This window comes from Pyrus communis, chromosome 1 (genome assembly GCF_041283825.1).
Source record: "Pyrus communis isolate YQ-2024b chromosome 1, ASM4128382v1, whole genome shotgun sequence".
In the NCBI taxonomy this organism is placed as follows: domain Eukaryota; kingdom Viridiplantae; phylum Streptophyta; class Magnoliopsida; order Rosales; family Rosaceae; genus Pyrus; species Pyrus communis.
In genome coordinates this window covers 3,296,029-3,319,830 of record NC_142565.1, presented here as the reverse complement: position 1 = coordinate 3,319,830, position 23,802 = coordinate 3,296,029, and the positions used below count along the sequence as shown (strand labels likewise).

Genomic DNA, 23,802 nt, shown 5'->3' with positions numbered 1-23,802 from the left:
ACTTGTGAAACCAAGCATGGGAATGGGATGGTCTCTTTTTGTACAGTTTTTGGTTAAAGGTTTAGGAGTCGTTAAGAGTTGGTTGTTAGCTCTGGTATCCTAGTTTCTCTTGCAGGTTGACTGGGAGTGGCTCTTTCTCTTTGGTTTTCTTTGTGTCGTCCAGTCGAGTGACCTTCCTAGCATTTTCCTTATAATTTTATTGGTGGTTGCAATAAAACTGTCTGTTTATAAAAATTAAAAATAAATAGGTATCGTCGCCTTAAACTTAGAATGCTCAAATGTCATTATAAAATTTCACTGAACTTTATGTGAATGAATCAAGTTTTTACAACCATAAATGGCAACTATTTACCTCAAATCTTTGTTGTAAAAATGAAAAATCCATTCAAATTTTTTTTAGTGAGTTTTGTCCCTAAATTAACAATTAAACTAATTGAGAACAACAATTGAAGAAAGTCAAGGTTCCATCATAAAACCAATTGGCAACATAGAGAGTAGTCTAACTATGTAAGGTTCCTCCTTCCATCAATGAGATTCATTCTCAACACGCCCCTCACGTGTGATGAATTTTCAATTTGAACACGTAGACAACACAAATGGGGTGACGTAGAGCACGTGTAGCCGTTGGGTTTCACGCGTGAGACAACTTGCTTTGATACCATGGAGAAGTTGGGGTTCCACCATAAAATCAATTGACATTATGGGGAGTAGCCCAACTACTTATAAGTACATGCAAGGTCCCTCCTTCCATCAATATACGATTCATTCTCAACAATAATAAGACTGAAGAACATGATTTAGTAAACTAAATCTTACCATTTTTCATCATAGAAGAGGCAGGCATTGACCATTGAGGTGGTGCTAGCTGAGCTACTGAATAATAACAAAAGGAAAGAAATTTCATTCCTTTTGGGGGTAAAGATGTAATTTTCATCAAAATGCTACTTTTATCACATTTCGTATCACATTTGTACCACATCTACAATGAAGAGAAATTTTTTTAAGGAAAACAAATGAAAATGGCTTAAAAACTTTAAGTTTTAACGATAAGCACAAAATAAAGGGTAAAGTGAATAGTACCAAAATTGACTTTTTAGTGTAAAAATGTGGTTTTTCGTTAAAGTGAATAGTATCAGAAGCTTTTCGTTAAAGTTCCCATTCTTTTAGGGTCCGAAGCACGGACACCTACATCATATGTCATTATACAAATGGAGAAACACTTTAAAAAAAAAAAAAAAAAACTTCCCAACACTTAGTACAATAACATATGGGGTGCCATACGTATTTTGAACACATTAAAAATTCTCTCTTACTAGAGGTGTGATCACATGTGTTGAAGGCCTTCTTCTATTAAAAAATATGATAATTTTGAATTGAAAATTTGAAAGGCTTGACGAATGACGGCAGGCCTACCAAGTATAAAGTGGTGGTTGTTTGTTTATAGGAGAGTGCTTGATTTTAATTTTTGTTTGGTTGTACTACCTCTTCTGAATCTATGTATGAAGGGTGGAGATTTTTTATTTGCATGATCTACTTCATTAATTTGTTGCTCTGGAATCATGGTGCTGATTAAGTGATGCGATAGACCTATAAGCATCGTACTCCCTATCACAATTTATGGTTTGAAATTTTGTTCTCACATGATCACCTTGTAACGTGAAGTTTCACATTTTATCTATGTAATCATGTGGTTCCCAGTGAGCTCAGATGAGTGGTTGAAGTCTACTCATTGCTTTGCAATTAGTGATGCTTATTGTAATATTTTTAGATCTAGTTTATAAAGACCCATTTGAAGCCAAATTCTTCATGATATATATATATATATATATATATATATATATATATATTTATAATACTCTTCTATAAATGAATGAAAATATCATACTCTTCTTGTTAAAAAAAAATAAAAAATAAATAAGAGAGTTTGGGTAGGTATTACTATTGATGCAAAGCCACAGCCAACCTTGTCGGCTTTGGTAAGGCAACCCATTAACCATGCAATTACTAGTCAATCCCAGCTGGTGCAATGGTTGGTTTGATCTCACTTTTTAGGTGTGCCTTGTATAATGACATGTGGTGCTCTGTCCTGTATTTCAATTACATTGAAAATTTTCTTCTCATATATCATTCTAAGTCTAGGGCATAATATATGGAAATGGATCATCTCTGAATCCCTTCCACCTAATTCTCCTCATCAAACAATCGTGACTCTTGAAATTTGATCTAACAACTAAAGTTATTATACCTTTTAAAGTGGGCCTCTATATATTAGCTGTTGGATCAAATTTTAAGGATCCAGATTGTTTGATGAGGACGATTAGGTGGAAGGGATCCTCTTCGGATCCCTTTCCATAATATACCAGCAGTTCTTGAATTATTGAAAATTGAATTAAAACAAGTCTACAATATGATATGATGGATTGAAAATGGATCTTCTCTGGATCTCTTCCTCATAATCAACCAAATTAGGGAATCAGTGCTGTTGAAATTTGATCAAACGACTAAATTTATTATAATTTTTAAAGTGAATCCCTATTTGTTACCGTTTGATCAAATTTTAATGGCACGAACTTCCCCTATGGATTACCTAATTCAATATGAGCCAATCGCTGCCTTATCACATCATAATTCAATATGAGCCAATCGCTGCCTTATTACATCACTTCCACAGTTTAATTCACCTTGCAATTCAAAAAGTTGTCTGCAACGGATTTGGAATCCATTCGGATTCAAAATGTGAGGATGTTAGAGATCTTCATATCTTAGTCATTCATTGTGCATTGTGCGGTCAGAAATTATTTGACGTTTTCATTTAAAATTAAACATAAATAGTATCTGACAAAAACTAACCGTACGATGTACGATGAATGATTAGTATGTGAGGATCTCTATAATTCCCACCAAGTGGATCCAGAGAGGATCCTCTGCCGTCTGCAACCTAACCAGAAATACTGCACACAGAATTCTAAAATGTTCATAATTTCATATAATTGAGCAAATATTCATCAATTATAGATGCTTTGTTCACCAGAAAAGGGAAGGATACAAAATGGCAGAACACATTGTCTGCTTTGTGATCGACAAGTTAATTCAACTACTCATCACCGCAGAAGCAAACCTTTCGAGAAATGCACGTACTGAAGTCGGTTTCATCAATAATGAACTCGAGAGCATCCGATCATTCCTCAAGGAAGCAGATGCTAAGAGTTGGTTAGAGGTTTAGGGGCCGTTAAGAGTTGGTTGTTAGCTCTGGTATCCTAGTTTCTCTTGCAGGTTCACTGGGAGTGGCTTTTTCTCTTCTATTTTCTATGTGTCGGCCAGCCAAGTGGCATTCCTAGCATTTTCCTTATAATTTTATTGGTGGTTGTAATAAAACTGTTTGTTTATAAAAATTAAAAATAAATAGGTATCGTCGCCTTAAACGCTCAAATGTCATAATAAAATGTCATTGAACTTTAGGTGAATGAATCAAGTTTTTACAAAGATAAATGGCAACTATTTACCTCAAATCTTTGTTGTAAAAATGAAAAATCCCTTCAACTTTTTTTGTGAGTTTTGTCCCTAAATCAACAATTAAACTAATTGAGAAAAGTAATTGAAGAACGTCAAAGTTTCATCATAAAAATAATAGGTAATATGGGGAGTAGTTCAACTATACAAGGTTCCTCCTTTCATCAATGAGATTCATTCTCAACATGCTCCTTCACGTGTGACAAATTTTCAATCCGAAAACATAGACAACACAAATAGGGTGGCGTAGAGCACGTGTGGCCGTTGAATTTCACATATAGGACAACTTGCTCTGATAACATAAAGAAGTTGGGGTTCCACCATAAAATCAATTGGCATTATGGGGAGTAGCCCAACTACTTATAAGTACATGTAAGGTTCCTCATTCTATCAATGTAGGATTCATTCTCAACAGTAATAAGATTGAAGAACATGATTTGGCAAACTAAATCTTACCATTTTTCATCACAGAAGAGGTAGGCAGGCATTGACCATTGAGGTGGTGCTAGCTGAGCTACTAAATAATAACAAAAGGAAAGAAATTTCATTCTTTTTGGGGGTAAAGATGTAATTTTCATCCAAATACTACTTTTGTCACATTTCATATCACATTTGTACCACATCTACAATAGAGAGAAATTTTTTAGTGTCCGAAACACGGACATCTACGTCATATGTCTTTATGCAAGTAGAGAAACACTTGAAAAAGAAAACTTCCCAACACCTAGTACAATAACATATGGGGTGCCGTCCGTATTTTGAACACATAGAAAATTCTCTCTTAATAGAGAGATATGACCATATGTGTTGAAGGCCTTCTTCTATTAAAAAAAATATGATAATTTTGAATTGAAAATTTGAAAGGCTTGATGAATGACGGCATGCTTACTAAGTATAAAATGGTGGTTGTTTGTTTATAGGAGAGTGCTTGATTTTAATTAATTTTCGTGGTTGTGCACCTCTTCTGAATCTATGTATGAAGGGTGGAGATTTTTGATTTGCAGGATTTACTTTATTAATTTGTTGCTTTGGAATCATGGTGGTCATTAAGTGATGTGATAGACCTATGAGCATCGTACTCTCTATTACAATTTATGGCTTGAGATTTTGTTCTCATATGATCATCCTGTAACATGAAGTTTCACATTGTAATCATGCGGTTTCCAATGAGCTCAGATGAGTAGTTGAAGTCTACCCTTTTAAACCAAATTTTTCATGATATATTTATAATGCTCTTCTATAAATGAATGAAAATATCACACTCTTCTTGGTTAAAAAAAAAAAAGAAAAAAAGAAAAAAAAAGAGAGTTTGGGTAGGTATTACTATTGATGCAAAGCCACAGGCAACCTTGTTGGCTTTGGTAAGGCAAACCATTAAGCATGCAATTACTAGTCAATCCCAGCTGCCAGCTGGTGCAACCTCACTCTTTTGGTGTGCCTTGTATAATAGCATGTGATGCTCTGTTCCCTATTTTAGTCACACCAAAAAATTTCTCCTTATACATCATTCCAAGTCCAGGGCATAATATACGAAACTAGATTCTCTTTGGATTCCCTTCCATCGTATACCAGTAGTTCTTGAATTATTGATAATTGAATCAGAACAAGTTTGCAATATGATATGATGGATTGGAAATGGATCATTTATGGATCTCTTCCTCCTAATCCATTAAATTAAGGAATCCGTACCGTTGAAATTTGATCAAACAATTGAAGTTATTATAAATTTTAAAATGGGTCTCTATTTGTAATCGTTGAATCAAATTTCAACAACACGAATTTTCTGATTTGGTGGACTCCTTATGGATTACCTAATTCAATATGAGCCAATTGCTGCCTTATCCCATCATAATTCAATATGAGCCAATTGCTGCCTTATCACATCACTTTGATATTTTAATTCACCCTGCAGTCTAGAAAGTCGTCTGCAAAGGATTCGGATCCTATCGGATTCAAAATTTGGGAATGTTAGAGATTCTTACATCTTAGCAATTCATTATACATTGTGCGATCATAAATTATTTAACATTTTTTATTTAAAATTAAACAAAAATAGTATCTGAAGAAAACTAACGGCACGATAAACGATGAACGTGGGAATTCTAGGAATTCGACAAAATGGATCCGGAGAGGATCATCTTCCATCTGCGCCCTAACCAGAAATACTGCACACAGATTTCTAAAATGTTCAAAATTTCATATAATTGAGCAAATATTAATCAATTATAGATGCTTTGTCTACCAGAAAAGGTAAGGATACAAAATGGCAGAACACATTGTATGCTTTGTGATCGACAAGTTAATTCAACTACTCATCACCGCAGAAGCAAACCTTTCGAGAAATGCACGTACTGAAGTTGGTTTCATCAAAGATGAACTCGAGAGCATCCGATCATTCCTCAAGGAAGCAGATGCTAAGGCTGCAGCAGCAGATGGAGAGACGGGGAATGACGGTGTCAAAACTTGGGTCAATCAAGTAAGAGAAGCAGCTTTTTACATTGAAGATGTCATTGATGAATATTTGCTCCGCATCTTACGGCATCATCAACACCATGGATTCCTTCGTTTTTTCCACAAAATTATCCGGTTGGCTAAAAAAATGAGATCACAGGATGGGATAGTTTTGAAAGTTGACGGTATAAAAGATTTGGTTCGTGAAATCAAGGAGAGAAGTGAAAGATATGGATTCAAATCCCTTGATCAGCAAGGCCAGAGCAGTGGAGAAAAGACTCTACCGTTGAACGACCCTCGAGTGGCTTCCCTTTTCATTGGGGAAGCTGAAATCGTGGGGATTGAATGTGCCAGAGATGAGCTAACTCGGTTGTTGGTAGAAGGAGCACCGAGACGTGAAGTGATATCAGTGGTTGGTATGGGAGGACTTGGGAAAACCACTCTTGCCAAGAAAGTATATGACCAGAAGAAGGTGATGGCACACTTTGATTGCTATGCTTGGATTACGGTGTCCCAGTCGTACAGGGTTGAGGATCTTCTGAGGACGGTAATCAAAAAGTTCTACAGTTCAAGGAAGGAGCGTTTCCCAGAGGAAATTGACACAATGGATGAGGAGTCCCTGATTAGCACATCAAGAGAGTATTTGCAGCAAAAGAGGTACGTTGTTGTGTTTGATGATGTGTGGAAAGTAGATTTTTGGGGGTCTATAGAACATGCTTTACCCGATAATAAAGGCGGACGAATATTTATCACTACACGGATTCAAGATGTTGCCAACTTTTGCAAAAGATCATGTTTTGTTCATGTTCATCACTTGCAGCCTCTGCCTCCAAACAAGGCATGGGAATTGTTTTGTAGGAAGGCATTTCAGTTTGAATTGGAGGGAAATTGTCCTGAAGAGTTGGAAGAGTTGTCTCTTAACATCGTCAAAAGATGCGAAGGACTACCTTTGGCAATTGTTTCCATAGGTGGTCTACTGTCAACGAAAGTTAAAGTTGTGTCTGAATGGCAGAAGTTATACAATAGCTTAAGTTTAGAGTTAGAAAGTAATCCCCACCTTACAAGCCTCACAAGAATCCTATCCCTCAGCTATCACCTTCTACCGTATTACCTAAAATCGTGTGTATTATACTTTGGCATCTTTCCCGAGGATTACTCAATTAGTTGCATAAGATTAGTTCGGTTGTGGATCGCTGAAGGTTTTGTGAAACCGAAGAGGGGCAAGACACTAGAAGAGGTTGGAAAGGAATACTTGATGGAGCTAATTCACAGAAGCCTGGTTCAAGTTTTAGAAGTTTACATTGATGGAAAAGCTCGAGGTTGTAGAGTTCATGATCTATTGCACGACATCCTCCTTAAGAAGGGGTTGGATTCGAGCTTTTGTCATGTGTTATCAAAAGACGAGTCGACTTTTAAACCAACAACTCGACGTCTCTCAATGGACATCAATCCCTCTGAAGCCCTGGGAAGCATTACACAATCTCATATTCGTTCCGTATTTACTTTCAACCTAGAAGAATGGCCCGAGTCTTTTCTCGATACATTGAGTGGAAACATTAAACTTCTAAAAGTATTGCATTTCACGGATGCTCCAATCAATCAACTTCCAAAATATGTGGGGGATTTGTATCTCTTGACGTATTTAAGCCTGAGGAATACAAAGGTGAAGTTGCTTCCAGACTCCATAGGCAATCTACAAAACTTGGAAACCCTGGATCTAAAACAGTCTCTGGTGTATGAAATACCAGCCAAGATCAATAAGCTTGTTAAGCTACGGTATCTTTTGGCCCACCATCGTGACTACAACTACGACGTGGGTTTGTTCTTGAATATGGAAAAAGGAGTGAAGATACATGAAGGTATTGGATGCTTACAAGCTTTGCAAAAATTGTCCTATGTGGAGGTGAATCATGGAGGGATCAGGCTAATCAAAGAATTGGGAAAGTTAAGACAGCTGCGGAAGTTAGGCCTAAAAAACTTGAAAAGTGAAGATGGAAGGGCTGTGTGTGCTTCTATTGAAAAGATGAACCACCTTGAATCTCTACGTTTAACTGCAATAAATGAAGATGAAGTCATTGATCTAGAATCCATTTCAACTCCACCACAATTTATTCGTTCTCTCGGCTTGATAGGGCGTTTAGAGCAGTTGCCAGGTTGGATTTCAAATCTTCAACACCTCATCAGGGTAGGCATTTTTTGGTCAAGGTTAAGAGATTCCCCACTAAAAGCCCTTCAAAATCTACCTAATCTGTTGGAGCTAGTTTTGGCTATCAATGCCTATGATGGTGTGCAGCTGCATTTTGAGGAAGGAGGATTTCAGAAACTTAGAGTGCTAGGACTCAGGGAAATGGAGGGACTAAATTCGTTGATCATAGACGATGGGGTCATGCCTCTTCTGCAAGAGTTTCACGTTGGACCTTCCCCACAACTGAAGGAGGTGCCCTCTGGCATCCACCATCTCCGGAATCTGACATATCTTTATTTCTATGACATGCCAAAGGAGTTCACGCGACAAATGGATCCAAAAAATGGCCAACATTATTGGATTGTTGAACATATACAAAATGTTCGTTTTCGTTTCAAGGTCGGACCAAGAAGGGGTGAATATGAAACTCACGCCCTGCGTGATTCCAACTTTTCTCTTTGGTCGAATGCTTGATTGCAACTTGTGAAACCAAGCATGGGAATGGGACATGTTTTGGTTAAGAGTTTGGTTGTTAGCTATGGTATCCTAGTTTCTCTTGCAGGTTGACCGGGAGGGGCTTTTTCTCTTCTGTTTTCTTTGTGTCGTCGAGTCCAGTGGTCTTTCTAGCATTTTCCTTATAATTTTACTGGTTGTTGGAATAAAATTGTTTTTCTACAAAAATAAAAAATGAAAATAAATAGGTATTGCATCCTAAAACTCAGAATGCTCAAATGACCTAATAAAATTTCATTGAACTTCAGGTGAATGAATCAAGTTTTTACCAGAGATAAGTGTTAATCTACAATGGCTATTTTATTCAAAAAGTTTTTTAGTAGTTTAAAATCATCAAACTAACTTATTTTTAGTATGTTAAAACTGGTTACCTGCGGGTAATGGGTTTTTAACGTGTAACTCGATATCGACCTAATTAGTTAACATGTTGACTTGAAATTCATTATTTTTGTATCATTTCAAGTCGAGTTAACAGATCGTGTAAGAAATTGTCAATCTAACATTTGATAGGAAAATTTGAAAGGCTTGATGAACGATGGCAGGCCTACCAAATATAAAGTGGTTGTTGTTTGTTTGTTAATTTATAAAAACTTAAAAAAGAGAGTTGGATAGGTATTGTATTGACGCAAAGCCAGAGGCAACCTTGCTGGTTTGGTGTCATTTGTTGACCTCTATTGCTGCAACATACCAATTTTCCAGCTCAGCTGTTGAAGAACTATGTCACTATATTGCAAAGATGTAAAGTCTTTTATTTTTTGCATACGACCTCTCCAATCGCATTGTTAACCATCTCCTTAATTCGAGTTTTCCTTTCTCATTGTATCGATAAGATCAAATTAATCCACTCATATATCATCCCAACTCCACAGTATATAATATAGTAGCACTCCTTAAATTATTGAAAAGGGGTGTGATATTCACATACCCCTTTTTACTTGTCACACATCTTTTTAATTTTCGGCCATCAGATCGGATGAATTGAAGAAGATCAAGGAACAGAAATCAACAAAAAGATGTGTAAGAAGTAAAAAGGAGATGTGTGGATAGCACATCCCTATTGAAAATTGAATCAGAACAGTCCGCAATATGATATGATGGATTACCTAACCAGAAATATTCCACACAGAAAGTCGTCTGCAACCTAACCAGAAATATGCCACACAGAAGTAAAAAATGTTTATAATTCATATAGAGATTTTTCTCCATCAGTTATAGATACTTTGTCTGCCAGAAAAGGCAGGATACAAAATGGCAGAATCAGTTGTATGCATTGTGATCGATAAGTTAATTTCACTACTCATCACCACAGAAGCGAAACTTTCAAGAGACGTGCGTGCTGAAGTTGGTTTTCTCAGAGATGAGCTTGAAAGCATCCGATCATTCTCAAGGATGCAGATGGTAAAGCAGCAGCAGCAGCAGAAGGAGACATGGTGACTGACAGTGCCAAAACTTGGTTCAAACAAGTAAGGGAAGCAGCTTTTTACATTGAAGATGTCATCGATGAGTATTTGCTTCGTGTCACAAGGCACCATCAGGACCGCGGATTCGTTCGCTTTGTCCACAAAGTTGTTTGGTTTCTGAAGAAAATGAAACCACAGGATGAAATAGCCTCAAAAATAGAGGGCATGAGAGCATTGGTTAGTGAAATCAAGGCTAGACATGAAAGATATGGACTTAGTTCAATTGATCAGCAAGGTCAAAGCAGTGGAGAAATTGTTGATTCGTGGCATGACCCTCGAGTGGCTTCCCTTTTCATCGAGGAAGCTGAAGTTGTTGGTGTGGAATCTGCCAGAGATGAGCTGATTAGTTGGTTGGTAGGAAAAGCATCAAGAGGCGAATACCGTGAAGTAATATCAGTGGTTGGCATGGGAGGACTTGGTGAGACCACTCTCGCCAAGAAAGTCTATGACAACCAAAAGGTGATCGAACACTTTGATTGCCATGCTTGGATTACAGTGTCTCAGACGTAGAAGGTGGAGGATCTTCTGAGGCAGATGGTAATGCAATTCTACAAGGCCAGGAAGGAATATACCCCGGAGGGCATTGATACAATGGAAAAAGAATCTTTAATTAGAAAATCAAGAGAACTGCTGCAGCAAAAGAGGTGCGTGATTGTGTTTGATGATGTATGGAAAGTAAATTTTTGGGAGGCGATAGAACATGCTTTACCTGATAATAAAGGCGGAAGAATAGTGATCACCACAAGGATTAAAGATGTTGCTGATTTTTGCAAAAAGTCTTCTTATGTTCATGTTTACCGTTTGCAACCTCTGCCTCCAAACAAGGCATGGAAATTGTTTTGTAGAAGGGCATTTCAATATGAATTGGAGGGGAACTGCCCTGCAGATTTGAAAGATTTGTCTCTTGAATTCGTGAGGAAGTGCGAAGGATTGCCTTTGGCAATTGTTTCCATAGGTGGTCTGCTGTCAACAAAAGTTAAAGTTGTGTCTGAATGGCAGAAGTTATACAATAGCTTAAGTTCAGAGTTAGAAAGCAATCCCCACCTTACAAGCCTCACAAGAATTCTATCCTTCAGCTATCATCATCTACCGTATCACCTCAAATCATGTGTCTTGTACTTTGGCATCTTTCCCGAGGACTACTCAATTAGTTGCATAAGACTAGTTCGGTTGTGGATCGCTGAAGGCTTTGTGAAACCGAAGAGGGGCAAGACACTAGAAGAGGTTGCAGAGGAATACTTGACTGAACTGATACATAGAAGCCTGGTGCAAGTGTCACAGGTTTGGATCGATGGGAAAGCTAGAAGCTGTCGAGTCCATGATCTGATGCGTGAAGTGCTCCTTAGAAAAGTGGTGGATTCAAATTTCTGTCATGTGTTATCAGAAAATGAGTCAACATTAAAGCCAGTAACTCGACGCCTCTTGATAGACAGCACGCCGTATGATGCCTTGGGAATCATTGAACAGTCTCGCATTCGTTCTTTATTTACTTTCAACCGAGAACAATGGCCCGAGTCTTTTCTCAGTACACTGAGTGGAAACTTTAAACTTATGAAAATATTGGATTTTGCAGATGCTCCCCTGAATCATCTTCCGAAGTATGTGGGGGATTTGCATCTCTTGAAGTACTTAAGCCTAAGGAATACAAAGGTGAAGTTGCTTCCAGAGTCCATATGTAATCTGCAAAACTTAGAAACCCTGGATTTAAAACAGTCTCTGGTGTATGAAATACCAGCCAAGATCAATAAGCTTCTAAGGTTGCGACATCTTTTGGCCCATTATACTGACCCCAGCATAGATTTCAGCATGATCAGTTACGAACGAGGAGTGAAAGTACATGATGGTATTGGATGCTTACAAGCTTTGCAAAAGTTATACCATGTGGAAACAAATCACGGCGGAATCAACCTAATTAAAGCATTGGAAAAGTTGAGGCAGCTGCGAAAGTTGGGCCTGAAAAACTTGAAACGTGAATATGGACAAGCTCTATGTGCTTCGATTGAAAAGATGAACCACCTTGAAACTCTAGAAGTAAGCACAATAAGTGAAGATGAAGTCCTTGACCTGCAATCCATTTCAACTCCACCCGAATCTATTCGGTTTCTCTACTTGAAGGGGCCTCTAGAGAAGTTGCCAAGTTGGATTCCAAAGCTTCAACAACTTCTCAAAATGCAGTTGCACACCATCCATGCTTTCCATTATTTCATCCGACAACATATGACAGCACCGATACTTTCAATAAAATGCATGAGGGTGTTTTGCCTCAAAAGTTCTTTTAATGTCATGCAGCACTTACCATAATATTTTGAATTCACCAAAGTGAATGATTTGGATGTATATTCTGGCAAAGAAGGGTATAAAGATTCATTGCATGTTCATACTCTTTTCCAAAGGAAAGAATATATAAAATGCATAAGGTTTGTATGAATCATTCCTTGTATAATCTTGTAATTATCTTGTCCAAAGACTTGATATGTCTGTGATAAAAGATGATTGAAGTGGTCAAAATATACATGATGACTTTTAAGGGGTGTTTATATTTCTGACCAAAAAGGGATATATAAACATGTGTAAGTGATGCATGAAATTAAAAATTGCATTTAATGTTTTATTTGGCTGCCTCAGCAACATCATCTGCACTTAGCCTTTCATGGATCGAGCCTCTCAATGGAGGAAACTTCAAAAGGTGGAAACAAGACATTGAGATTTTGCTGGGCCTGATGGATCTCGATTTAGCGCTGAGAGAGGGTAAACCTTCACCGCTGACTGACACTTCGACTGTTGAGCAACGTTTGAAGCATGAAAAGTGGCAGAAAGCCAACAGGATGTCGCTCATGGTGATGAGAAGAACCATGAGGGAGACTGTGAGAGGTGGGATACCTGCATGTGACAAAGCTAAGGATTTTCTGGATTCAATTAGAGCAAAGTTCAAAGAGTCCGAGAAAGCCGAGATGGGTGAATTGATGACGACGCTGATCAGTTTGAAGTTTGATGAAGGCAAAAGTGTAAGGGAGCACATACTGAAGCTTGTTGACACTGCAACAAAATTGAAGGAATTAGAGGTCCCGGTTGATGATGCTTTTGTTGTTCATAACCTCAATCCTTTGATCAACTGAAGATCACTTACAACACACAAAAGGAAAAATGGTCATTGGATGAACTAATTTCCATATGTGCTCAAGAGGAAGGCAGGCTCAAAAGAAACACCAACTTTGGTGCTGTGAACTTGGTGCACACCAACAAAGGGAAGAGGCCAATGTTTCATTCTGGTAAGGCTTCTAAACCAGACTCTTCTCTAGGAACTGCTATAGCTGCTTCTTCCTCTAAGGGACCGAAGGATCATAAGGAAATTATGGACAACATAAGGTGCTATTTTTGCAAAAACATTGGACACATAAGGAAGAATTGTGAGAAACTCAAGAATTGGAAAATTAAGAAAGGTATTTTTGTTAAAATTTTTGTTTGTTTTGAAACTAATCTTGTTGAAGTCCTTCCAAATACTTGTTGGTTTGACACTGGGTGTTCGGTTCATATCACCAATTCTTTGCAGGGTTTCACAAGAGGAGTCACAACTACAAGAAGTGAAGTTTTTCAAGTTTTCGTTGGCAATGGCAATAAAGTGGTTGTGGAAGCAGTAGGCAACCTTAAGCTGGAATTATCTAGTGGTTTTATTTTAGAATTAGTTGATGTACTCTACGTACCTTCACTTAGAAGGAATTTAGTTTCAGTTTCAAAACTTGTAAAATCTGGTTTGGCTTTCAATGGAGACAATGAGAGTATCATAATTTACTTGAAAAATAATCCAAAAGATGTTCTTGGAGTTTGTTTTCTAGTCAATGATCTTTGGCAATTGTTGTGTTCAGTGGTGAATGATTTTGCTTGCCTTAATGTTGATTTAATGGGTTCGAGTAAAAGAATGTTTTTAAATGAAAAATCTTCTATGCTTTGGCATAGAAGATTGGGACACATTTCGAAAACTAGAATGGATCGCTTGGTCAAGGATAATATCCTACCGACTTTAGACTTCTTTGACTTATCAAATTGTATTGAGTGTTTTAAGGGAAAATTAATAATTTCTAAGAAGAAAACTTTAACTAGAAGTCTAAAGTTGTTGGAGATTATTCATTCAGACGTCTGTGGACCTTTTCCAACCAAAACACTTTGTGGAAATGTGTATTTTGTGACTTTTATGGATGATTTTTCGAGATTTTCATATCTCTATTTAATCTCGGATAAGTCTTCTGTATTAAATTGCTTTAAAGTGTTCAAAACCGAAGTTGAAAAACAACAAGAAATGTCCATAAAGATCCTAAGGTCAGATAGAGGAGGGGAATACTATGGCAGGTACACAGAGAAGGGTCAATCCAAAGGACCTTTGGCGCAATATTTGGAAGAGTGTGGGATTCAGGCTCAGTACACTACTCCAGGCACACCACAACAAAATGGTGTGGCTGAGAGAAGGAATATGACACTGATGGATATGGTGAGAAGTATGATGAGTTGTTCAACACTTCCACAACACTTGTGGGGAGAAGCTTTAAAAATGGCAAACTATATTTTAAACCGTGTTCCTAGTAAATTAGTTTGCAAGACTCCTTTCGAGATGTGGACTGGTAGGAAGCCAAGTTTGAATCATCTACATATATGGGGCTATAGTGCAGAGGCAAGGATGTATAATCCTAATGAGAAGAAATTGGATCCTAGAACCATTTCTTGTCATTTTGTAGGGTTTCCTGATAAATCTAAAGGCTACAGATTCTATGCACCAAACCTTTCAAACAGAATTTTTGAATCCAATAGTGCCAGGTTTATTGAGAATGGGGAAGTATCGAGCAGTTCACAAACATTGCCATCCTTTGACTTTGAAGAGCAAAGAAGTGTTCGTGAAGATCAAAATTTTGAAGGTTCAATGGAGTTGTAGCAACCTCCCACACTGGATTTTCAACTTGAAGATTTTAATTATCAAGATGAAATAATCAAAACAAATACAAATGGTGTGCCACTAAATTCTTATGTTGGTCCAATAAATGTAGCTTCTTCATCTCAGGTACCAATGAGTTCTTCAATGCAAGGGGTGATAAATGATAGAAGGGTATTACCACCAAGAGTCAGAAGGTCAGCCATCCCTGATGACTATGTGGTGTATTATCATGAGGTTGAAATGAATGAGGGTGTGTCTGATGATCCGGCCACTTACCAAGAAGCGATGGACAGCTCGCAATCTGATAAATGGTTGGAAGCAATGCATGAAGAATTGAGATCCATGCAAACAAATCATGTATGGATTTTAGTTCCTGCACCAGCCAATATTAAACCAATAGGAAATAAATGGGTTTTTAAAACAAAGAAAGACTCACGTGGAAAGGTTGAAAGACATAAGGTGAGGTTGGTGGCAAAGGGTTACACACAAACTGAAGGGGTGGATTATACAAAAACTTTTTCACCAATTTCAACAAAGGACTCACTTCGGGTAATTCTTGCACTGGTGGCTCATTATGACCTGGAGCTTCATCAGATGGATGTAAAGACAGCCTTCTTGAATGGTGATTTGGAGGAAGAAATCTTCATGGAACAACCAGCTGGTTTCATTAAGCAAGGAGAAGAAAATATGGTATGCAAGTTGAGAAAGTCAATATATGGTTTGAAACAAGCTTCCAGGCAATGGTTTATGAAATTTGATGAGAAAATCACGTCTCTTGGCTTCAATGAGAATAAAATAGATGATTGCATATATCTCAAGCTATGTAGTTCGAAATTCATATTTCTTGTTTTGTATGTGGATGATATCTTATTAGCTAGCAATGATATCAACCTCTTACATGAAACTAAGAAATTGTTGTCCAATACCTTTGAGATGAAAGATATGGGAAATGCGTCATATGTGTTGGGGATTGAGATAATTAGAGACATATCAAAGGGTTTGCTAGGACTCTCACAAGGATCATATATAAAGAAGGTATTGCATCGGTTCAATATGCAAACCTGTTCAAATGGAGAAGTGCCAATGGGGAAAGGAGATAGATTGAATAAGTCTCAGTGCCCGAGAAATGACTTAGAAAAACAAAGCATGATTAACAAACCTTATGCATCATTAGTTGGGAGTTTAATGTATGCACAGGTTTGTACGAGACCGGATTTGGCTTTTTCCATAAGTGTGTTGGGAAGGTATCAATCTAATCCAGGTGAACAACACTGGGTTGCAGCGAAGAAAGTATTAAGATACTTGCAGAGGACTAAGTCATTCATGCTGGTATATAAGAAAGTGGAGAACTTGGAACTATTTGTCTACACTGATGCGGATTTTGCAGGTTGTACAGATGATAGAAGATCAACCAGTGGATATTTGTATTTCCTAGCTGGAGCTGCAGTATCATGGAGAAGTGTAAAACAAAAGGCCTTGGCTACATCAACTATGGAAGCTGAATTTATAGCTTGTTTTGAAGCTACAAAGAGGGGATTGTGGCTGAAGAATTTAATCAAATTCATGGGAATTGTGGATTCAATTTCAAGGCCACTGGTGTTGTATTATGACAATAAGGCAGCTGTTTTCTTTTCTAAAAATAATAAGAAGTCAGAAGCTACAAGACTGATGGACATCAAATATTTGTCAGTCAAAGAACATGTGAGAAAGGGTGAGGTTGTGATCGAGCATATTGACACAAATTCTATGATAGCTGATCCATTGACAAAACCCTTAGCAGTGGGAGTATTCAAAGAACATATCATGAAGATGGGTGTGCACGAATCTCTGGAATCTGCTGAAATGTGGGAGTAAGAAACTCTTATACGAATTGCATGTTTGAATGCTTATTTATATGTATTTGCATGATTATCAGTATGCCATTACAATTAAGAAGTGATGGTTTAAGACTGAGTTGCAGTAATAAATATGCATGTGCTGAATCTTTAGGATTATTCTGAGTTATATAGCTTATATAACACAAAGTGGTATATGATTTTCAATTCAGTAAAGGAACTGTGATTATCCAAAGATGATCCATAAAGTTGATTGAATTGATTCATAGAAAAATGAATGTGAAGTTCATTGAAAGTTTGACATCATACAGATTAGACTCAAATGACAGTGATTTTAGAGTGCATGTGCCAATGAGAGCTGCACATGGTTTTCTAGAGTTCGACATTTGAACTAATACTGGTAGATGTGGGGAAGCAAGTTACGTGTAACTGGATGTGATCACTAAGGAGTCAATATTGTAATTGTGATAACATTTCGATGAAATGATTAGTTTACGTCCAATTGGACTAAACTATCATTTAGTGAAGGACGAAATGTATTTGGTAACAATACAGTTTGACGTAAGTTGCCAACGTGAAAAAAAAACTGCTTCCTATTATTAAGGAAATATGGATATCAATTGTGGAGATAACTACCATCCCACTTATTTGATGGAACTGCTGTTAACTGACAAAAACCAACTCTCCATGATAGAGGGAAGTTGGTGAATGTTAATCTATATAAGGACTCCCTGCTCGTAAAGAAAAGTTCTGCGTTACTGGGTTCTATCACCTTAAGAACATTAAGTCTTTCAACGAGTAGAAGATATCCTTTTCTTGTTCGGCAATGGCTGCCTCATGTATTATGTTAACCTCTGTTAGTAATCTAGGAAACTTGTTAGTATCATATACTCTTAGATTTCCAACATTGTTGACATGCCAAAAGAGTTCCGACGACATATGGAACCAAATAATGGCCCACATTATTGGATTGTCGAACATATACAAGATGTTCTTTTTAGTTACAAGTTGGGACCAAGATGCGATGTATATGAAACTCACGCCCTGCGTGCTTCCAACTTGTGAAAGCATATCTACAGGTGAGTTTTAATCCCAGAACACCCCATATAACTCACAAGGCTCAAATGAAATCGCCAAATGTCATTGTTGACATGATCTCTGTTATTCTTTATTATTATCAACTGTCATAGATGTTTGCTTTGTATGAAAACAAAAAATAAAAACTTCATTCATGTTTGTGAGGAGTTGATTGTGTTTTTTGAGCAGGCAACATTGATTATTTCTCACAACCCAGACAAGTGTTTGGCTAATTATTTCTCACACTATCTAATCAAATGAAGGGCTAAGAGTTTCAGTTTGAATGACGGTCCTAAATCATTTCATTCGTTCCAGACATGTTTCTGAATTTGAAGCATTAAACTTTTACTCAGCACACAAGCATTGTGCGTAAGATTTATCGGTTGAAAGCTTCATGGCAAGCCTACGACAGGTCTCCAAGGATAATCACAGGCAACTTGCGAGGTTGAATATTATTTGCAACCCAGCTAGAAGTTGAGGTTTTCACGACATGAATTAATTACGTAAAATGAAACAAATTAAATCTGCATTATGCATGGTTCGTGATTGATGGCACATTCAAATCAAAGAGAAGCAGCTATACATGTTAATGGAAGATCAGAGCCAAACGCATGGCTTAAATTTCATTGCCTTACATCTGCAACCTTATCAGAAAGAATACAAAAGTCTCCAAGCATACAGATAGTGTGTTAAAACCTTATTGCATAAGTTAATGAAAAGTGGCAGAAGCAATTGTATTCTTCCCAGAGATGTACGCACTGAAGTTGCTTTCATCTCTAAAATCTAAGAGCTCTGAGATTTATTAACATGCCAAAACAATTCAACAAGATGTGGATCCGAAAAATGGCCAGCGTTATTGGATTGTTGAGCTTACACTAACGGGATGTTATTTGTATTTAAAAGCGTGGGACGAGATGCTGCACACACGAGATTCACAACCTGCTTGTTGTGAAATCTCAACCAAAGATAGCTGTGATCCACATCACTAGATTCTCATATTCAACAAAGCAAAAAGAAAGCCATAGGAAAGCATATAATAACTTGCTTGTTGTGAAATTGAAAGTATGTGTGCAGTGAAATATAAAGTAAATAAAGTACAATATTTACGAGGTTCGGCAAATGTGCCTACGTCCTTGGGTAGCAGTAGTGGTTTTTCTCATTATCTGAAATAATAGGAGTACCAAATAACTCTAACTATTTTTCTCTCTTCTAGCCTTATGGCTTACAAATATATTTCTCTTCTACCTCCCCTGCTACTTGTACTCTTGGTTTTACAACTATCTTTCTTCATTCAACCCCCCTCCCCCCTTTCCTAGTTGCCAAATATTAAATACAAAAGTTAGGAGACCTGTCACATCCCGGTCCGGGACGGATCAGTTCCCTGACCCGTTCCACCACCGTAACACGATATTGTCCGCTTTGGGCTTACCATTCCCTCACGGTTTTGTTTTTGGGAACTCACGAGCAACTTCCCAGTGGCTCACCCATCATGGGATTGCTCTAGTCCCCTTCTCGCATAACTTCGAAGTTCCTACAGAACCCGAAGCCAGTGAGCTCCCAAAAGGCCTCGTGCTAGGTAGGGATGAGAATATACATTTAAGGATCACCCCCTGGGCGATGTGGGATGTCACAATCCACCCCCCTTAGGGGCCCGACGTCCTCGTCGGCACACACGCGACCAGGGTTAGGCTCTGATACCAAATTGTCACATCCCGGCCCGGGGCGGATCAGTTCCCGGGCCCGTTCCACCACTGTAGCACGATATTGTCCGCTTTGGGCTTACCATTCCCTCACGGTTTTGTTTTTGGGAACTCACGAGCAACTTCCCAGTGGGTCACCCATCATGGGATTGCTCTAGTCCCCTTCTCACTTAACTTCGAAGTTCCTACAGAACCCGAAGCCAGTGAGCTCCCAAAAGACCTCGTGCTAGGTAGGGATGTGAATATACATTTAAGGATCACCCCCTGGACGATGTGGGATGTCACAAGACCAATACCTACCAAGCTATGATCCGATGTTCAAAGTCATCATGTGAATATTCACACTGCTTTTACATTGGAATTCACACTGCACTTACAACGAATTCACACTGCACTTATCCAATAAAAAAAAAGTTAGCAAAAGCAGTAGCCCGTGTCTAAGGTTGATAAGAAAGGCACCAATTTGCTTCAATGTTTCTGATTTTCTTGATACCAAAACCATCTGCTTCACAACATTCAGTTTATTCCTGATTCTTGCTTCTTTTTCTTTTTCAGAGTTCGTTTGTTTCACAACTTTCTTTTTTTTTTTTTTCAAAACAACTATTTGCTCACCCCAACCAAAAAGCACATTGTTTCGGGTTTTTGGGTTGCTCATACTATATGGCAGAACAGATTGTATGCTCTGTGATCCACAGGTTAATTCACCTACTCATCACCACAGAAGCAAACCTTTCGAGGAATGCACGTGCTGAAGTTGGTTTCATCAAAGATGAACTCGAGAGCATCCGATCATTCCTCAAGGAAGCAGATGCTAAGGCTGCAGCAGCAGATGGAGAGGTGGCGAATGACAGTGTCAAAGCTTGGGTCAATCAAGTAAGGGAAGCAGCTTTTTACATTGAAGATGTCATTGATGAATATTTGCTCCGCATCTTACGGCATCATCAACACCATGGATTCCTTCGTTTTTTCCACAAAATTATCCGGTTGGCTAAAAAAATGAGATCACAGGATGGGATAGTTTTGAAAGTTGACGGTATAAAAGAATTGGTTCGTGAAATCAAGGAGAGAAGTGAAAGATATGGATTCAAATCCCTTGATCAGCAAGGCCAGAGCAGTGGAAAAACGACTCTACCATGGAACGACCCTCGAGTGGCTTCTCTTTTCATTGAGGAAGCTGAAATCGTGGGGATTGAATCTGCCAGAGATGAGCTAACTCGTTTGTTGACAGAAGGAGCTCCGAGACGTGAAGTGATATCAGTGGTTGGTATGGGAGGACTTGGGAAAACCACTCTTGCCAAGAAAGTATACGACCAGAAGAAGGTGATGGCACACTTTGACTGCTATGCTTGGATTACGGTGTCCCAGTCGTACAGGGTTGAGGATCTTCTGAGGACGGTAATCAAAAAGTTCTACAGTTCAAGGAAGGAGTGTTTCCCAGAGGAAGTTGACACAATGGATGAGGAGTCCCTGATTAGCACATCAAGAGAGTATTTGCAGCAAAAGAGGTACGTTGTTGTGTTTGACGATGTGTGGAAAGTAGATTTTTGGGGGGCTATAGAACATGCTTTACCCGATAATAAAGGCGGACGAATAATTATCACTACACGGATTCAAGATGTTGCCAATTTTTGTAAAAGATCTTGTTTTGTTCATGTTCATCATTTGCAGCCTCTGCCTCCAAACAAGGCATGGGAATTGTTTTGTAGGAAGGCATTTCAGTTTGAATTGGAGGGAAAGTGTCCTGAAGAGTTGGAAGAGTTGTCTCTTAACTTCGTCAAAAGATGCGAAGGACTACCTTTGGCAATTGTTTCCATCGGTGGTCTGCTGTCAACCAAAGCTAAAGTTGTGTCTGAATGGCAGAAGTTATACAATAGCTTAAGTTCAGAGTTGGAAAGAAATCCCCACCTTACAAGCCTCACAAGAATCCTATCCCTCAGCTATCACCATCTACCGTATTACCTCAAATCGTGTGTGTTATACTTTGGCATTTTCCCCGAGGATTACTCAGTTAGTTGCATAAGATTAGTTCGGTTGTGGATCGCTGAAGGCTTTGTGAAACCGAAGAGGGGCAAGACACTAGAAGAGGTTGGAGAGGAATACTTGATGGAGCTAATTCACAGAAGCCTGGTTCAAGTTTCAGAAGTTTACATTGATGGAAAAGCTCGAGCTTGTAGAGTTCATGATCTTTTGCACGAAGTCCTCCTTAAAACGGGTGTGGATTCGAGCTTCTGTCATGTGTTATCACAAGACGAGTCGACTTTTAAACCAACAAATCGACGCCTCTCAATGGACATCAGTCCCTCTGAGGCCCTGGGAAGCATTACACAATCTCATATTCGTTCTGTATTTACTTTCAACCTAGAAGAATGGCCTGAGTCTTTTCTCGATACATTGAGTGGAAACATTAAACTTCTGAAAGTATTGGATTTCATGGATGCTCCAATCAATCGACTTCCGAAATATGTGGGGGATTTGTATCTCTTGACGTATTTAAGCCTGAGGAATACAAAGGTGAAGTTGCTTCCAGACTCCATAGGCAATCTACTAAACTTGGAAACCCTGGATCTAAAACAGTCTCTGGTGTATGAAATACCAGCCAAGATCAGTAAGCTTGTTAAGCTGAGGCATCTTTTGGCCTACCATGGTGACTACAACTACGACGTGGGTTTGTTCTTGAATATGGAAAAAGGAGTGAAGATACATGAAGGTATTGGATGCTTACAAGCTTTGCAAAAACTGTGCTACGTGGAGGCGAATCATGGAGGGATCAGGCTAATCAAAGAACTGGGAAAGTTAAGACAGCTGCGGAAGTTAGGCCTAAAAAACTTGAAAAGTGATGATGGAAGGGCTGTGTGTGCTTCTGTTGAAAAGATGAACCACCTTGAATCTCTAATTTTATCTGCAGTAAATGAACATGAAGTCCTTGATCTAGAATCCATTTCAACTCCACCACAATTTATCCGTGCTCTCCGCTTGATAGGGTGTTTAGAGCAGTTGCCAGGTTGGATTTCAAATCTTCAACACCTAGTCAGGATAACCATCCTTTGGTCAAGGTTGAGAGATTCCCCACTAAAATACCTTCAAAATCTACCTAATCTGTTGGAGCTAGTTTTGGCTATCAATGCCTATGATGGTGTGCGGCTGCATTTTGAGGAAGGAGGATTTCAGAAACTTAGAGTGCTTGGACTCAGGGAAATGGAGAGACTAAATTCTTTGATCATAGACGATGGGGTCATGCCTCTTCTGCAAGAATTTCACGTTGGACCTTCCCCACAACTGAAGGAGGTGCCCTCTGGCATCCACCATCTCCGGAATCTGACATATCTTAATTTCTGTGACATGCCAAAGGAGTTTACGCGGCAGATGGATCCAAAAAATGGGCAACATTATTGGATTGTTGAACATATAAAAAATGTTTGTTTTAGTTACAAGGTCGGACCAAGATGGGGTGCATATGAAAGTCATGCCCTGCGTGATGCCAGCTCTTCTCTTTGATCGAATGCTTGATTCCAACCTGTGAAACCAAGCATGGGAATGGGACATGTTTTGGTTAAGAGTTGGTTGTTAGCTGTGGTATCCTAGTTTCTGTTGCAGGTTTACTGGGAGGGGCTCTTTCTCTTCTGTTTTCTTTGTGTCGTCTAGTCGTCCGCATTTTCCTTGTAAATTTATTGGTGGTTGCAATAAAAATGTCCTATCTAATTAATTTTCCTACGAAAATGATAAACCGTATGCTCTTTTTAACTCACTTTGATCATTGAAGTTAAAATATTAAATTTTTACTATTTTAAGTCTTACCTATTCTTTACTAATTTATATTCTTTATATTAATTTGTAATCTCTAAGATATTTTGTTAATCAAAGCGTAAATTTTGTGGATTATAGAAATTTCATGAATTATGATTGAGCTTTCTCCTTTTGTATGCACAGATTGATCCAGCCACACATATTTTGTATGCACAATAGTGGAAAATTTTTGAGTTCTTGCATGACGGTGTATGTTCAAATTCCATGAATAGCTAATTTAACATCTAAAGGTGAGGACCCACAAATGCAAGCGTTGGGGGTAGGGGAGTGGATCCCACGATTTCAAAATTCTAGACTGGAGGAACATTTCTCTCAAACTTGGGCGCTAAAAAATGTCGTTGTCTTT

The 23,802-nt window shown here is 38.3% G+C and overlaps 2 protein-coding genes across 2 annotated transcripts; both read left to right on the top strand.

Moving 5' to 3' along the window:
- Positions 1-5,667: 5,667 nt before the first annotated feature.
- LOC148698978 (disease resistance protein RPM1-like) lies at positions 5,668-8,810 on the top strand. Its single transcript, XM_088692626.1, has one exon. It carries the CDS (start codon positions 5,774-5,776, stop codon positions 8,618-8,620), a length of 2,847 nt encoding a protein of 948 aa, XP_088548752.1. The 5' UTR covers positions 5,668-5,773; the 3' UTR covers positions 8,621-8,810.
- Positions 8,811-20,231: 11,421 nt separating this feature from the next.
- LOC148698977 (disease resistance protein RPM1-like) lies at positions 20,232-23,355 on the top strand. Its single transcript, XM_088692667.1, has one exon. It carries the CDS (start codon positions 20,313-20,315, stop codon positions 23,145-23,147), a length of 2,835 nt encoding a protein of 944 aa, XP_088548793.1. The 5' UTR covers positions 20,232-20,312; the 3' UTR covers positions 23,148-23,355.
- The last annotated feature ends 447 nt before the right edge of the window (positions 23,356-23,802 follow it).